The 16,418-nt window shown below is 39.6% G+C and overlaps 2 protein-coding genes across 2 annotated transcripts in view; both read left to right on the forward strand.

Annotated features, from left to right (window-relative positions):
- Nucleotides 1-987: 987 nt before the first annotated feature.
- Nucleotides 988-2,761, forward strand: SLC35G6 (solute carrier family 35 member G6). The gene is made up of 2 exons (XM_069104177.1): nt 988-1,077; nt 1,724-2,761. The coding sequence occupies exons 1-2, from the start codon at nt 988-990 to the stop codon at nt 2,759-2,761; spliced, it is 1,128 nt and encodes a 375-aa protein (XP_068960278.1).
- A 1,473-nt stretch (nt 2,762-4,234) lies between these two features.
- The window catches only part of POLR2A (RNA polymerase II subunit A), a 30,644-nt gene continuing 18,460 nt past the window's right edge, over nt 4,235-16,418 (forward strand). Inside the window, exon 1 of the mRNA XM_069104029.1 lies at nt 4,235-4,740. Coding sequence (XP_068960130.1) covers nt 4,648-4,740 — 93 coding nt within the window. The 5' untranslated portion in view covers nt 4,235-4,647. The remainder of the gene's footprint in view (nt 4,741-16,418) is intronic.

A 16,418-nucleotide genomic window follows, 5' to 3' on the forward strand; every position in this document is an offset into this window, starting at 1 on the left:
GGAGAGACAAAATACACAGAACAGGATAAAGATACACAGTATAGCAATGCAGTCACAAAAACACAATATAAGGGGACACAGAAACCAGCCCTACCCTTGAAGTATATATAATCACTACTGTGGAACACTGGTATGGAGTTCCACAGAAAATAAATGGAAAATACACATGACCACATGAAGACCCAAAAGAATGCCTCATAGGCCATGGCAGTAGTGCACAACAGGAATGGAAAATAACTCTTACATGGTTGGGGGTGAGAGGGTTGGGCCAATACACTTTCATATTCCAATGTGAGCCAGACACCTATCACCAGGACACAGTGAGACCCCCAACAACTTGTCATTCAGTCAAAGCACAAAATATACAGACTCGTGTGTTTACACACAAACATATAGCAGGATAAGTATCCATACATATAGCCAATATACTGAATGGTTGAGAACTTTAAATACTGTAAATAAATACACAAGCAAAAACATATATATATATACAAATTCAGAAATTACAGCACAGAGATAAGAGGGTCAGAAGGTGAGAAACAGAGGCTGAAGTATACTTGTAAAAAATTTGTAGAATTAGAAAAAAACACATTATTGGGGGAAAAAAGACCCAACTACTCTTTTAAAGGTAGAGTTAGGTAGTTAGTTATACATTCATCCTTCCAGAAACATGGGAACAGCAGTAAATGACTTAGAAATAACAAGTAGCTGTCTATAGATTGATGAAGATTCAAGGAGAGAGACAGCAAATAGAGATCTATAATATTTAGACATTTAGAAGTCAGGAATGACAATACACAGAGATGAGAAGGCAGGTTCAGAGATCAGACACAGAGATAGTCACAATTAGAAACAAACTGGATAAAACACAAAAAATATTAGGAAATAGAGTTAGAGGCAGAGAGTCTCTCAGGGATGCCCCCCAACCCCCACTCCAATGAGATTCCATGGGAGAACTTGATCCCTAGCCTGAGGTCATAATGACCAATGGCTGGAGCTCTGAGAAGCCAGGAAGAGCAGCAGAAGGCAGAGAGCAAACTATGGTGTCTAGGGAACCATGGTGAGTCTGAGGGCCCTGTAGGGTGCATGTTGACACCCAATCTCCACCTTTGGGGCTGCTTCCCCTCTTCCCCCAGTCCTAAATTCCTCTATCACCCAGGACTCTGATACATTACACAAATCCCTGAATCAGATTGTACACACAGATACAAAATGTCCCTGAAACACACAACGACATCACATACACATGTGATATCCAGGACTCTCCTACAACCAAGAAATCATGATCAAATACCCAATTTATCTAAGGAAGCAAAATGCACTACCACTTTTCAACTGCCCTTTTCACCTTTCTCATTCATGATCACAGTTAATCAGAGTAATAAAGCATCACAACATCCTTCATCCTCTAGGTTCTTCCTGCTCTGAGGCCCCCAGCTTATCAAACTTTTCCCCACCCTCCAAATCTCTAGCCCTTCCATAATATATTACTAACAGGGTTATTGCCATAGAAGACCTTGGTGAATGGGGGGGGGGGAGGCATGGAGAGGGGGGAGGAAGAACTTGTCCACTAGGAACACCTATTGCCCTCCTTGGCTTTTCCATGTCCAAAAAGGTCTACACCCTAACCATTTTCATGTACCCCAAGGGGCCCACCAATTGCCTCTCTCCCTCTATCCTTCCTGCTGTCTCCTGTCCCGCCTCCATTTCCCCTCTCCCACAGGTTGCCATGTGCTCTTCCTCTTTGATCCTGGATGACTTCACCCAGCCATCACCATCCTCTTCTCCACCAGGGGAGGTGAGAGAGGAGAGCCTACCCTGGCACCAACGATGCCGCCCCACAGATGCCACCAAGGGGCTGCTTGTGGCACTGCTAGGTGGAGGCCTTCCTGCGGGCTTTGTGGGGCCCTTCTCTCGAATGGCCTATCAAGCTTCTCATCTACCCTCCCTTGAGCTTCTCCTTTGCCGATGCCTTTTCCACCTTCCCATCGCCTTGCTTCTCAAACTACGAGGCTGTCCACTGCTGGGGCCTACAGGTAACCGAAACAGAGCCTGGCTCCATGCCCTCCTCAACGTTCTCAGCATTGGCTGTGCCTACAGCGCTGTCCTGGTTGTACCCGCTGGCAATGCAGCCACTGTCCGAAAAGGCTCCTCTACTGTCTGTTCTACACTCCTTGCCCTATGTTTGGAGAGTCAGCGACTCAGTAGCTATGACTGGTGTGGCCTGGTTGGCAGCACCCTGGGCTTACTTATCATTGTGGGCCCAGGGTTGGGCACTCTACATGAGGGATCAGAAGGGGTCTACACAGCCCTTGGCTATGTGTTGGCTGTCTTGGGTGGCCTGGCCCTTGCCCTGGGGCTGTTGGTTTACAGATCCCTGGACTTCCCTTCTAGTCTACTAACTGTGGCATTCCTCTTTGGAGTAGTAGGGGTGATGGGAGCCTTGCCAGGGCTCTTCTTGCTGCAGACACCTGTGATACCCCACGACCCACTGAGTTGGAGCTGTGTCTGGGGTGTTGGGGTCCTGGCCCTGGTTTCATTTGTATGTGCCAGCTATGCTGTCACCATGGCCCACCCAGCACTGGTGTGTGCTGTACTACATTCTGAGGTGGTGGTGGCACTGATGCTGCAGTATTATGTACTCTGTGAGACTGTGACACCATCTGACATCATGGGGGCAGGAGTTGTATTGGGTAGCATTGCTATCATCACTGCTCAGAATCTCAGTTGTGATCGGGAAAGAGAGGGTCTTAAGGAATGAGGCAGTGTCTGTATGTAAATATGTGTGCTGGGGAGTAGGAAGTTGGGGCTTGGGAGACTTAGGACTCGAAGTTAGTGGAGAGAGGAATTCAGGTGTACATAAGGGGGTGTTACTAGCGAATTGGGAGACAAAGAACAAGACAATGTTGGGAACTTGACTAAGATTACTGAAAAACAAAGAACGTTCTGGAGGACCTGGGGACAAAAGGTTTAAAGGAATATAAGGGACAAAGTAGACCTGGAACAGTAGGATTGGGGGACAAGGGGGATGAAAGTAGGCTAGCAGGCAAAGCTTAAAGAGCAAGAGAAATGGAAAATAGAAGTTGGGGTTTCCAGGTAGGACAAGGGATGAAGGACACTTTCTGTATGGAGGCTGGAGAAAGGAGGCATCCAATCAAAAAGAGAAGGTGATAGGACAAGGTGGGGAAATATGGGATAGGGGTTGGTAAGGATTGACCTGGAAAACCTGTACGTGGGAGAGACACAATGTTGCTTGAAACAAGGAAGAATCTAAGTGTGACTCTACCCCTGGTGTCATCTCTGCTTTGGGACTGAGGGAGATGGGAGGAGGGATCAGCCAATCCCTCTCCAAGTGATTCTGAGTGTTTGTCCTTCGCTGTCTCCTGAAAATAAAATTCCTTCGTGACGGAAGGAAGCCCCTCTGGGACATCTCCATCCCTTTACTTGGGGATATCTCCAGAACCTAATAATAGACCCTTGGATTTTTCTACTGATCTTCTGCTATTGGAAAAGCCGTTTGGCAGACTAGGCCCTCGCTGTGGAACAGGCCCCCGAGCCGCGGGCCTTTCCTGGTGTGGGAAGGGCTTGGGAGACCAAGACGCTGAGCGCGCGTCTCCAGGCGAAGCCGAGGCAGCGATGGCTCGCTCGTCCTCCGAGGGCCCAACGCCAAAGCCGCCAACTTCCGGACTTGCAGCATTAACCGGGCCATCTCGCTCTGGCAAAACATCTACGAAGTTATTAAATATTCATTAGCGTGAGGTGGGCGGGCGGGGAGGGGGAGGGAGACTCAACTCCACCTCCCAGGCCATTTTTTATCTGGGCGGAGTTTGGGCCGGGCCGCTCCTACTTTAGCATTCACGGAATAGACCAATTTTGGTCCTGACGGCGAGAGGGAGTAGGTGCCATTCAATGAAGATGAAACAGTGCTCTAGAGTAGGGAAAAAAAGCGGTAGCCATTGGCCCCTTTTATTTCAAATCTCGATGGCTTGATATTTAGGAGAAGAAGAGCAGGGACGGGGGTGGAGATAGCCACAATGAGACTACAATCGATTCTCCCCCCCTTCACTTTACTATTATCCAGAAGGAAGACAAGTGGCCCGGAAGAGAGGCTTAACGTCCAAAGCACGCGCCCCCTACGTATTCGCGCTTACGGCCTCCTGGCGCAAAGGAGGACGGGAAGGGAAGGGGCGGGGGAAGTGAGGGGGGGGGCGAGTCTATAAAGGATGGTGCTCTGGGGCGCTCTCTTCAGAAGCGCCGAGAGCGCGGCTGGGAAGGTTGGCGAGGAAGGGTTTCCGGGAAGGCGAAGAGACAAACTGCTGTCGCTTCGGCCGTTAAGGAGCCCGGTTATTTATTTATTAATATTTCCTTTTTCTGTTCCAAGGACTTTCCTTTAGCCCCTTAAAAGCATTTTTTTGGCGGGGGGGGGAGGTAAAAGCACTGGAAAAGGAAAGAAGAGAAGGTTCCTTCTGCTTTTTTTCGCACTTCCCCAGGTCCTTTTCGTCCTCCTTCCCTCGCCTGCTAGCATTTCCTCTCGACCCCGGGAGGTCTTACCCGGTGGCCGCCCCGGCGGGGACTGGGCGCCGAGGCAGAGGCAGCGCCGGGTTTTTGTAGGGAGGTTTGCGCCTGCGCGGCGGGCCTGCCTCAGCCATGCACGGTGGGGGACCTCCCTCTGGGGATAGCGCATGCCCACTACGAACTATCAAGCGTGTGCAATTTGGAGTCCTCAGTCCAGATGAACTGGTAAGCAACACCCATTACTCGGGACCTAGCCTCTGGTTATGGTGGGGCATCTGTTGAAACATGTTATATTGTATTGTATTACCCTTTATCAGAACCTTGATACGTCAACTACAAAGTACGAGAGTTGCCTTGAAGGTAGTGCTAGGTCTGTCCTGGAGACATTTCATCAAAGACTTAATGAGCATTGACCAAGCTGAAGGGCTGCCTAGCCATGTAAAGTTTGTGGGATGGGGTGCACTTGCAAAGCTCATTGTTGGAATTGGGATACACATCATCGGAACCAAGGATCTGAGTTGCAGTGCATCTCATGTCACATCTGCTAGTATTACTGATTAGATTTTGGGGAAGGGGGGAGTCTTGCGGTGTAGATTGTAAAATTGGAGATTCGGATCCATATGAATATCAAAAAGTGGTAACAATTGTTAGGGGTTGGAGTTTGTACTTGAATCAGAGCCTCAAATAGGGCAAGGAGGCAACATCAGAATAAAGAAGTGTGTCTTTGATATCATGAAACTTACTTAAAGGATGTAGGAATGTTAGCCTTGTTTAAGAGACTGGGATGGAGACCCTCAGATAGGTAGTGGAGAATTTTGTTTTTCAGATAATTGAGACTTTAAAAGGGTTATGTAAAGGTTGGTTAGGTGGCAAGGAATTATTAAAATACATGGACATGAATTTTATCTCTCTATGTTATATAGAGAGGTGTTTTTTTTTTTTTAATAAAATACAGCATACAGGTTGATACTGAAGAAAAGGATGAATGAAGTTTGGCAGAGCTATTTAGGGCTTCCAAAAAGTGAGCAGGGGAATTTCTAAGAGATTTGGTATTGTTTTGAGGTGGGGTAGCGAGAGGGGGACTTTAAAGGGCCTGTGAGCTTAGCTCTATGTACCCTTTAAACATTAAAGTAATTTTTTCCAAGAATCCAGAATGCTCGAACTTCCAGCTCTTGGAAAATTTCTCCAAAATGGAAATAATATCAATAATTTTTATCTTGAGAGGCAGTAAGGCTTAAGTGACTGTCTTTAGAGCTCAGGAATCAGTCAGATATTCCTTGAACCCCAGCTATGTGCTTAGCACTGTGTTGGGTTCTGGGTATGCAAATACAAGAGACAATTTAGGGACAATCCTAGAATGTAACTCAGAAGGCCTCACCAAGCCTTGCCTCTTACATTGTGTGATCATGGACAAGTCATTTATTTAACCTCAATATCTCAGGCAAATTTTTAAGATTTAAGTTGCAGTGGAGTTGATCTTATAGTTAGAGAGTCTATACAAAGAGTTCTTGACTAATTTAAGTTGTAAGAATGAAATAATAAACATGAAGCATTTTGTAAAAAAACCTTAAAACTTTATAAAATCTGTTATTTCTAGTTTTCAGTATAAATAATTGACTGTATAACTTATGGAAACCCTCTAGGAGTCAGAAATCAAAGGAGAACCATTGATCCTTGCTCCTCTTCATCCAAGCATTTACTTAACACCTACTCCGTGCTATTAGAGTAGCAAATACAAAAAAATAAATCCCTGCCCTTAAGTAGCTTATTTTCTAAAGGGGGAGACAGGTACTTGTATAAGTGCATGCCAAATAAATATAAAGATGATTTTTCCAAAAGAAGGGAAGGGAAGGCATTAAGGGGTCAGGAAGGGCTTCCTGCATGAACCGTTTCTTGAACTGTTGGGGATTTTCTGAGGTGAATTAGAGGACAGATTACATACCGGGTATGGGGGGTGGCCAGTGCAAAGCATGGAGGGGAGAAATGAACAGAGAAAATGCCAGTTTATTGTATTGAACACTGTGGGAGGAGAGAAGTAACCAGGAAGCTGTAAAAATAGGTGGGGGCCAGATTTGAAAGTTTTTAAAAAGCTCAACAGAGGTTCACATTTGATCCTTCAGATAAATGGAGAACCACTGGAGCTTATCAAGTATGAGAGAGTGGCATGGTCAGATCTACCATTAAGGAAAAGTCACTTTGAGAACAAAGGCTTAATCATTAATTACTAGTTCCTACTATGTACTAGGTTCTGGGGATACAAAGACAAAAAAACATGAGGTTAGGGAGACTAATATGTACATATATGTGCTGGGTTTTGTTTATTAATTTAGTACCTACTGTTTAAGAGCTGTAGATGGAGCAGATGGGATAGAGATTTAAAGTTTAGGTAAGGCAAGGTCTGGGGAGCACAGTGGCACAGGAAAACCTGGATTCAAGTCCTGTGTCAGACACAGGCTTTATCACTATGGGCTGGTCAGATCACTTAGTCATTTCTCTAGGTCCCAAGCAAACTATTTAGTTGTAGAGGAGCCAATGGTCTTCATAGGTAGAGTTTGCATACTAGGAGTTTCTCACACTAATGAAATCACAGATTTGGAGCTTATACTTTTGTGAGGGAATATGATAGGAATTTCTAGAATACAAAATAATAAAGTGCTTGTGCAGGGTTTGAACAAAGTACCAGTTATGGTGGGGAGGTTTAGTTCAGGGTTGAGGGGATCAGGGAAGTCTTCATGGTGGGTGTGAACTGAATTTTATGTGGCTTTTAAACTGGTAGGATTTTAGTCAAGGAAGATGGAAAATGAAGACATTTCAGTTTTGGGGAACATGTAGGCAGGGAAGCCAAGCATAATATAATAAAATGATGTTATCAAAAGTAGACAATGTAAGGATTTTTACTTAACTGATTATTTTATCCATGTGAGTATAACTTTAAGTGTCTCAGAATGTATCCATCCCATCCTATTCTGTTTGACACTTGTTTATGTTCACTGGGGTTCTACTCAACATGGCAGGGATCTTTTGACATTACATTACATGGATGCTAAAAGGTGTGCATTCTGCTTTCCATTGTTTATTCCTGGGTCCACATGAATTGGTCTACTTTTGCTTCTGGTCTTACATCTTCATAATGATGTCCTTTATTCCACTTCTGTTGCTTAATTCTCAGTGATGTCTTGTAGACTACTCATCTCCATTGCTTTTTGAGGTGCTGCTGAACTCTTAATTCTTTGGAACCTGTCCCAATCATACAGTATCACCATATTATTTTTTAAAAGGTGTACCCTGGTTTCACGGAGATGTTTGGGGTTATTAAAGGACTGTATTTTTCCCCAAAAGTTAATTTCGGTTCCTTCCCCTGTTAATTGCTAACCCAACTTAAAACATTACACTGTGTGTACTGATCATCAACTCTTATTTGTTTTTTCCTGTATGAATAGGTGGGCTGAACTTTTTTGAGTTATGTATCTCATTTAGGAAATTTTTCAATGTTTTGCACCATTCTCACAATCTCATCTGCAAATGGGAACATCTCTATGACCTCACAATCAATAGAGACTCCATTTTCCATGTAAACTCTAGGTAATTAATCTGTCACCTTTTAGTAACAATATCTCAGATCATTTTCTAAGCCGTTTGGTATCTTTTTTGTATCGATCTGCAACTCAGAATTGTGTGCTTCCTATTCTTGAGTATACCCAATCTCCAGTCCAAGTGTTCTTCCCAACTTTGTTTTTGTTAGTACTCTTCCTGCTTCCTCATGCAAAAGTGATGTGATATTAAAAATCCAAATGTGGTGATTGCATTGTCTTGTACCCAAGTCATTTGATGAGAAAAAAGTTTATTATAAAAATCTCTATAGATCTTTTTCGTTTTGAAAAACATGTTCTCTTTCCTGTTTTCATTCTTCATTGCCCTCAGGATAATTTTGCTAAGTTGGTTCTCTCCAAACTTTCTGGAAACTTTTTTTTCCTCCACTGATTCTTGTAGTTTAATGAAGCAATACTGCTTTTAACCTTCCTCCATGGAATCTTATAAATGAATTTTTATTCTAAACCAGTGTTACTCTTATGTCTCTGCATGGCCAGGAAATCAAATGTTTGGTGTCTGAGGCAGTTTCTAGGCTCTTTTGTGCTAATTGATTTACATAAGAAACTTGACATTTCTTATTTCCCATTTTTCTTAGTCAAAAGCAAAATATGTCAGATTAGAGTTATCTCAAGTTCATATCTTGTTTTTATTCTTTTTTATTTTTTGCCTTTTGGAGGGCAGTTGGGGTTAAGTAACTTGCCCAAGGGGGGGGGTGTGTGTTAAGTGTCTGAGGCAGGATCCCGACTCAGGTCCTCCTGACTCAAGGGCCAGCGCTTTACTACTCACTGTGCCACCTAGCCACCCCTCTTGTTTTTATTCTTGAACTTTTAGAATTGATTTTTATCTTTAATAAATTGATGGTCCAACAAAGATGGTTTTGTAATGTTATTTGGTGCTCACCATATCTACTACCTTCTGACTATTTTCTCAAAGATAGCATGCATGATATATAGGCATGAAGCTTCCTTCTGTGTAGTACAGAAACCTTTGATTTATTTTGCAACCTCCTTATTTCTAGTGTGTAATCATCTTCAGTTATTTTCATGATGGTCTTTCTGCAAATGTTCCTCACAAAGGCAATTCCAAAATGACCAAAAGAATGTTTGGGGGGGGGGAGGACTCTACAAATGAGTATTTTTATTCACAGATGCTTCATTTGTAATAGTGAAAAGCTGTAAACAGCATACACATTCAGTGATTGTGGAATGGCTAAATAAACTGTCAGATCAAGGTAATGGGATACCATTGTGCCATTAAAAAAGTAAAAATAAAATCTAAAAAATAAATATGAAAAAGTTCTAGAAAGTAATTTGTAGCAATGATAGCAGAATTATTAAACAATATTATTGACTATGATTATGTTAAATAAATAATGGCAATAAAACTTTATAAGTACACAGTATACTTTTTTCTTAAAATTATTTGTTTTCTAATCAAAATATAAATAATTTTTATAATATGGTTCTATTTGGGATTCGTTTCTTTATCAAATCTATTTGCAATTGTTTAGTGTGTTATATTTTATAATTAAAAACTATATATTTAGGTTTAATATGATTGTACTATATCAGATTGTTTGCCATTGTGGGAAAGGGGCAGGGGAAGGGAGGGAGGGATAAAAAAATTTGGAATTCAGAATCGTATAAAAGTTAATGCTGAAAATTATCTTTACATGTATAATTGGAAGAAATAAAATACTATTAAGTAGGAAAAATAATAAAATGTAATTGGGGGAAAACTCCTATACATTTAGGAATTGTGGGAGGGTGTTAGGATGTAAAGGAGCCTTGGTCTATAAGCAACCCAGTAAAATTGAAAATGTATAAAAAGGAACAATAATAAAACCAGAGAGGGGGGATTATTGTGGAAATGTAACAGAGGAACCAAGACCACCACACACATTCCAGTAAAGCTTTTAAAAATGCATCAATTTAAAAAAGAATTAGAATTATCTGTAGACTCTTCCAGCTAATGCACAGATGCGTGGAAGAATGGCAGAGATCAACCTGGAGTGACCATGAGTTGTGAGGCAGGAACTCAGCATAGATGAGGTTGAGGCAGACTCAGAAACCACAGAAGAGCCCTAGACAGCCTAATACCAGAGGCCCTTGAGACTCTGGAGCAAGAGGGAAATCCTAAACAGAGCCCAGCCTGGGAGTGACCCTTGAGTCCCTTGGTAAGGGCCCAGCAATAACAAGAAGGTGGCTCCAGAAGCTTAGCTGCAAGAAATGGGCCCCAGGCACTAAGAAGGTATCCCAGAGCCCCATGGCAACAATCATGCTTCTCAGCAAAAGAAAGAGGGAGAGAGTCCCTGTTTGATCCCAGGGAGTAGGCAGCCATAAGTCCCATAGTAATAGGTGAGGGGTCTCAGAAGACTGCTAATGAGAGTAGCCTGGGAGTTTTCACAGCAGCAGGGAAAAATTACATTAGTGACCATCTGGAAACTTCTCTGCAGTAGAGGAGGATCCCTAAGTGGCCTCTAGGGAACCTGGGCCTGTGAAGCAGGAGACAAGGCCTCCTACAGGAGGGGCCTGTCCACCACATTCAGGATCAGCCAGCACTTACTTGCCCATGCCATTCACTGTTGAGATTAGTACACCAAGTAAAATAAGTTGCTGCTATTAATTAGGAAATACCTTGGACTAAGAAATGCCCAGGGGGTAAACCTTGAGGAGGACCAACCCCATAATTCCCAGTAGAGCCTCAGAGGAAGAAAAAACAAACTGTGGCCATGAGGATTATAAGAGTGGCCAGAAGAAACAAAAATAGAGGGAGACATTGGAATACCTAGGAAAATTGACACCTTAGAACAGGTGGTAGGAAAACTTACTTAGGACTTGAATGCATTGAAAATTAGAATGGACCAAAAGGACTCAGTAAGACCAACAAATGTTAAAACCAGACTATTGAAGAAAATATAAGAAATACATATATATATATTTTTTTAAACTGACCTGGAATCCAGGAAGAGGAGAGATAATTGAACACTTTTAAAGAAATTGATTTCCAAATATTCCTGATGAAAAGGTTAGAACTAAGTAGATACACAATAGCCAAGAGAAATATAGAAAGGCACACATTTTTTAATTGGAAAGGATGTACAGGGATGGATTATTTACATGCTATTAGGGGTTTAAGAAACAAATGTACTCAAAATCATAATATATAAAAAAGTCATAGAAAAAGAATTAAACAGAAGACCTATGGGTGACTTTGTTCTATTTTGATGATCTTAGGAGAAGCTAGAAATGGGAGGGACAAAAGATTATTTCCTGGAGGAAGGGAGGGGGAAAATATTATGATGTAATAGATGTGCTTGTAATGAGTATTGAGCACAGTTATATATCTTCCTCTTCCATACACATATGTTGGTATGGAAATACATTAAACTTAAAAAGGAAATGGGAAGGAACGGAGAGGGGTAATAGAGGAGGAGAGCAGGATTTGTGAGGGATAGTCATAGGCAAAACCAACTCTAATGTTGTAGAGAAATGGCAAGGGGTGGAAAGTGTAAAGGAAAGAAATAAAAGTAAAAACCTGGATTCCAGGTCAAGCCAAAAGAAAGAGAAGAACTTCAGCACGGCAGAAAATAAGTCATGTCAAGCAAACTCTGTTGCCACCTTATTTGGGAGCAAAGAAAGAAAAAAGCAGGAGTACAGAATGGAGGAAACAGACAACCAAAATTACAAGAAACATACTTAAAAAGATTCACATATAGTTAAAGTGAGGGACTGAAGCAAAATCATTTCAGATAAGGCTTGGTAAAAAGCTCTGCAGGGAAATTCCTTTTTGCTTAAATGCACCATAGATTATGAATATGTATCAGTACTTAATAACATAGCATATAAGTATGTAAAAGGAAAGTTAATGGAATTGGAAGAATAGTAAAACTATAGTAGAGGGGAACCTTACTATATCCCTTAGACCTAGACAAATCTAATGACAAGATAAATAAGTTAAATACCTGACTAGAACGCTAGAAAAATTAGAAATAATTAGTCTCTAGTGATTATGAAGGGGAATTGAAAGGAATTTACTTACTGTACATTATGCCTTTTAAAAATTGATAATGTTGGGGCAGCTAGGTGATGCAGTGAATAAAGCACTGGCTCTGAAGTCAGGAGGACCTGAGTTCAAATCTGTCCTCAGACACTTGACACTTAACTGTGTGATCTTGGGCAAGTCCCTTAACTCCAATTCCCTTGCCTTTCCCCCTCAAAAAAAAAATTTATAACGGTTTGGGACATCAAAAATGTAGAAAAGTAAAAATACTAAATAATTTATTTATCATAATTCAGTAAAAGGTCCTTAAAAGGAAGAATTTGAGAGCAAACAAAAATTAAGCAACATTCTAAAGAACTGGTAGGTCAAAAAACCAGTTGATAGAAACAAGAATATCTCATGAAGAAAATGAAAGTAGACATCCTACCAAAACGTAAGGGATATAACTAAAACAATCCTTAGGACAAATCTTATATCTAAAAGTTTAATTCAGAAAAGAGAAAGAAAAAAATCAATGCGTTGGACACACAACTTAACCTAAACAAAATATTAGCCCCATATTCCCACCCCACCCCCAACTGAGTAATAAAGTAGAAATTCTGCAAATTAAAGGAGCTTTTAGGGATAGGGAATGGAACCTAATAAAATAGATTAAGTTAATCTGATTGTTTAAAAGAGGGGGAAGAACAAATTGTAATATGACTGAAAAGGGACAGGAAATGAAATTGTCAGAAACTATTTTTCTAAATTACATGGCAACAGAACCAATAACTTAGGGGAAATCAGTGCATGTTTACAAAAATAAAAAAAATAATTCAGGTTGACAAAAGAAGAAAGATTGTTTAAATAAAGAAAAAGAAATCGAAAAAGTCCCAAAGGGGGGGGAAAAAACTCTAGGCCTCTCTGGATTTACAAATCCTATCAGACGTTCTGAGAATTCCAATATTGCATTTAATTCTTTGCTGTAATAGAAGAGACCTTTCCAATCTTTTTCTGTTAAAAATATAGTCTATACCTAAACTAGTGAGAGACAAAACAGAAATAAACCCTAACAATAATCCTAATGAGCATTAATACAAAAAATTTTAAATATTAGCAAATAGGTTAAAACAACTATATTAGATTATACGATATGATCTTGTTGGATATGTACTAGGAATTCAGAGTTGGTTCAGCATAAGGAAAACAAAAAATTTTAATGACAAATAATAAAGATTGAATGATTATATCAGTATTCACTGAAAAGGCATTTAGCCAGCTCTCAACACCTATTTTTGTTTAAAAACACTGGAATTGTAGGAATAAATCAAATTTCTTTATAAAGAATATCTAAGATAAAATATCTAAAACCAAGGGCAAACATTATATATAATAAGGAAAAGTTAGAGGCCTTTTAAGATCACATGTAAAGGTAGTATGCCAATACTAAATATATTAAATATAATATAAATAATTATAATAAATTAAATATAATAAGAAAAATTATATCAAAGGAAAAAACACAAGCAGAAAGGAAACAAAATGATCACTTTTTTTCAGATAATGCAACATTTGGCTTAGAAAACTATAAACCACTAAATTAATCCAGCAGTTGCAGGGTAGAAAATCTACATAAATCATCAGCATTCCTATATATTACCAGCAAAAACTCTGCAAGAAGAGAGATGGAAAAATAACTATAACTGGGAATGTATCTACCAAAATATACCCAGGAACTAACTATATCAATCCAGCTGTAAAATTATTCAGAAATAAAGATGGACTCAAATAATTGAAAAAAATTTAATTGCTTAATAATCAAGCTAATATAATAAAAATAACACTACTCCCTAAATTCATTTGCTTATTAAGTGCCATACCAAACTACTAAGGATTACTTTATAGAGCTCAAAGAAATAATGAAATTTATATAGAGGAACAAAAAGTCAAGAGTCTTAAGAGTAATAATGAAAAAATTAGGAAGGAAGGGAGCATGTTATCAGTAATCATCAGCAGTAATCATGCTTTTGTACTGGTTAAGAAATAAATAAATAGATCAGTAGAACATATTAATTACATAACATATGGAAACAAATGAGCGCAGTAGCATTTTGTTTGATAAATCCAAAGACCCCAGTTGCTGGGGTGAAGACTTAATATTTGACAAAAACTTCTAGGAAAAGTAGAAAGAGTTTGGCAGAAATTAGCTATAGACTATATACCAAGATAAACTTCACATGAATAAATGATGAACACAAAAGATAACAAATGAGAAGTACCTTTCAGACCTATAGGTAGAGGAAGAGTTAATGACCAACAAATGATAGAAAACATCACAGAAGATAAAGCAGATAATTTTAATTATACATATAAAATGTAAGAGTTTCTGCACAAATTTAATGCAGTTAAAATTAAAAGGGGGAAAAGGTGCCTGGGAAAAAATCTTGGCAGCCTACATGGTCTCTTATCCAAGATATATGTTAGCCTTCTAAGCCCCAAAAAGTGGATATTTCCCCCAGAATGCACACACACTTTGCTTGCTAACTGCTTCATTTATTTTTTTGATAAAGTGAAAACATCACAGTTATGGACTAGTAAAGTGTATATGCATTTTTTTTGTATACCCTGTTTAAAGAACAGATTCCAATCTAAAAGACTACGGACCATTCTTTAATAGCCATAAATAACCAAAGGGCATGAACAAGCATTTTGCTGCCTTTTTTTTTTTTTTTTGCTTTGCTTTTTGGAGGGGAGAGAGCAGGGAAATTGGAGTTAAGTGACTTGCTCAAGGTCACACGGCTAGTAAGTGTGTGAACAAGCATTTTTCAAAGGAAGAAATAAATCTAAGCTGTCAACAGTGATGAAAAAAATACTCTAAATCACTAATAAAGAAATGAAAATGAAAGCTACTCTTGAGTTTGCACTTTCACCCATCAGATGGGCAAAAATGACAAATATTGGAAGGGCTACTGGTAAAAAAGCACATTAATGCATTATTGGTGAGACAGTGCAGATATTGTGGAAAATTCTGTTTGGAACAATTTTCCCAAAGTTACTAAACTTTGACTCATTTGTACTACTTATACCCCAAAGATATCAAAGGAAAAGGACCGTATATACAAAATATTTTTAGCAGATCTCTCCATAGTAACCAGAAACTGAAAACTAAGGGGGCACCTACCAATTAGAGAAACAAATTGTGGTATGTGAATGTAATGGAGTATTATTTTGCAATGAGAAGTAAGAAAAGGAACCATTTCTGAGCAAACTGGGAAGACTAATGTAAACTGATACAGAGAAAGTGAACAGAACTACAACTGACATTATAAATGACAACAAATGACATAAAAATAAACAACTTTGAAAGACTTTGCTCTCCGATATGTAGTGATAAACAAAGTCCAGAGGACTGATGATGAAACATACTACTCACTTCCTTCCAGAGACGTAATAGACTTGTAATGCAGAAAGAAACATATTCTGTTTTGCTGAACTTTGCATATTTCTTATGAGGGTTTAATTTTGTCATGAAAAATTATTTAGTGGAGGTGGTGGGGGTAGTGAGAGGTCTATAAATACTTGCATAAGTGAGAATTTTTTAAAGGAAACCATCCTATCCAAGACAACATAAAAAGACTGCCAAAGTCATGTTTTCAGAAGACAAACTCCGAACAAGAGTTAGGGCCTGAATGTCCAGGACCCATTAGATTTGTGTTTAGGTCATTGAAGACCTGTGATAGCTGTTTTAGGTGAGTGAGGATCATGCATAGAAAATCTTTTTTCATGAAGTTGGGGAGGGGTGTGGTGGTTAAAGATAACACTTTAGGGGTGGTTAGGTGGCTCAGGGAGTAAATGCCTGCCCGGGAGTCAGGAGGACCTGAGTTCGGTTCTGGCCTCAGACACTTAACACCCACACAAAAAAACTAGCCATGTAACCTTGGGCAAGTTACTTAACCCCAGTTGCCCTCCAAAAAGGCAAAAAAAAAAAAAAAATAACACCACTTTAATTTTCCAGAGTGTTTATGTAACTCCCTACTTTGTATTTATTTTGCATTTAATGTTTGTGTCTGTGTGTATGTAGTCTCCCCTGCTAGAAGGTAAAGAAGCTTCTCTAGAATTTCAAGATTATATATCCATCACTTAGCACAGCTTCTCACACATGCTTAATAAGATACTTGTTGATTATTTCATTTGGTTCTTGCAACAACTCTCTGAAATAAATTTACAGCAGGTATCCTTGTTTTACAGATGAGAAAACAACTAGTAATTGTAAGAGGCAGATTTTTAATCTGGGTCTCCTATTTAAATCCTGAGCTTTCCCCACTACATCT

Source organism: Petaurus breviceps, unplaced genomic scaffold (assembly GCF_028583685.1).
Source record: "Petaurus breviceps papuanus isolate PSGF00001 unplaced genomic scaffold, PetGlider_PUasm1.0 673, whole genome shotgun sequence".
NCBI classification, from domain to species: Eukaryota; Metazoa; Chordata; class Mammalia; order Diprotodontia; family Petauridae; genus Petaurus; species Petaurus breviceps.

Excerpts from the sequence above, each read along its gene's own strand:
- SLC35G6 (XM_069104177.1), top strand. The coding sequence starts at position 988 with ATGGCTGGAGCTCTGAGAAGCCAGGAAGAGCAGCAGAAGGCAGAGAGC. Across the intron at positions 1,078-1,723 it reads ATGGTGAGTCTGAGGGCCCT|GTTGCCATGTGCTCTTCCTC; the intron begins GTAGGGTGCATG and ends CCTCTCCCACAG.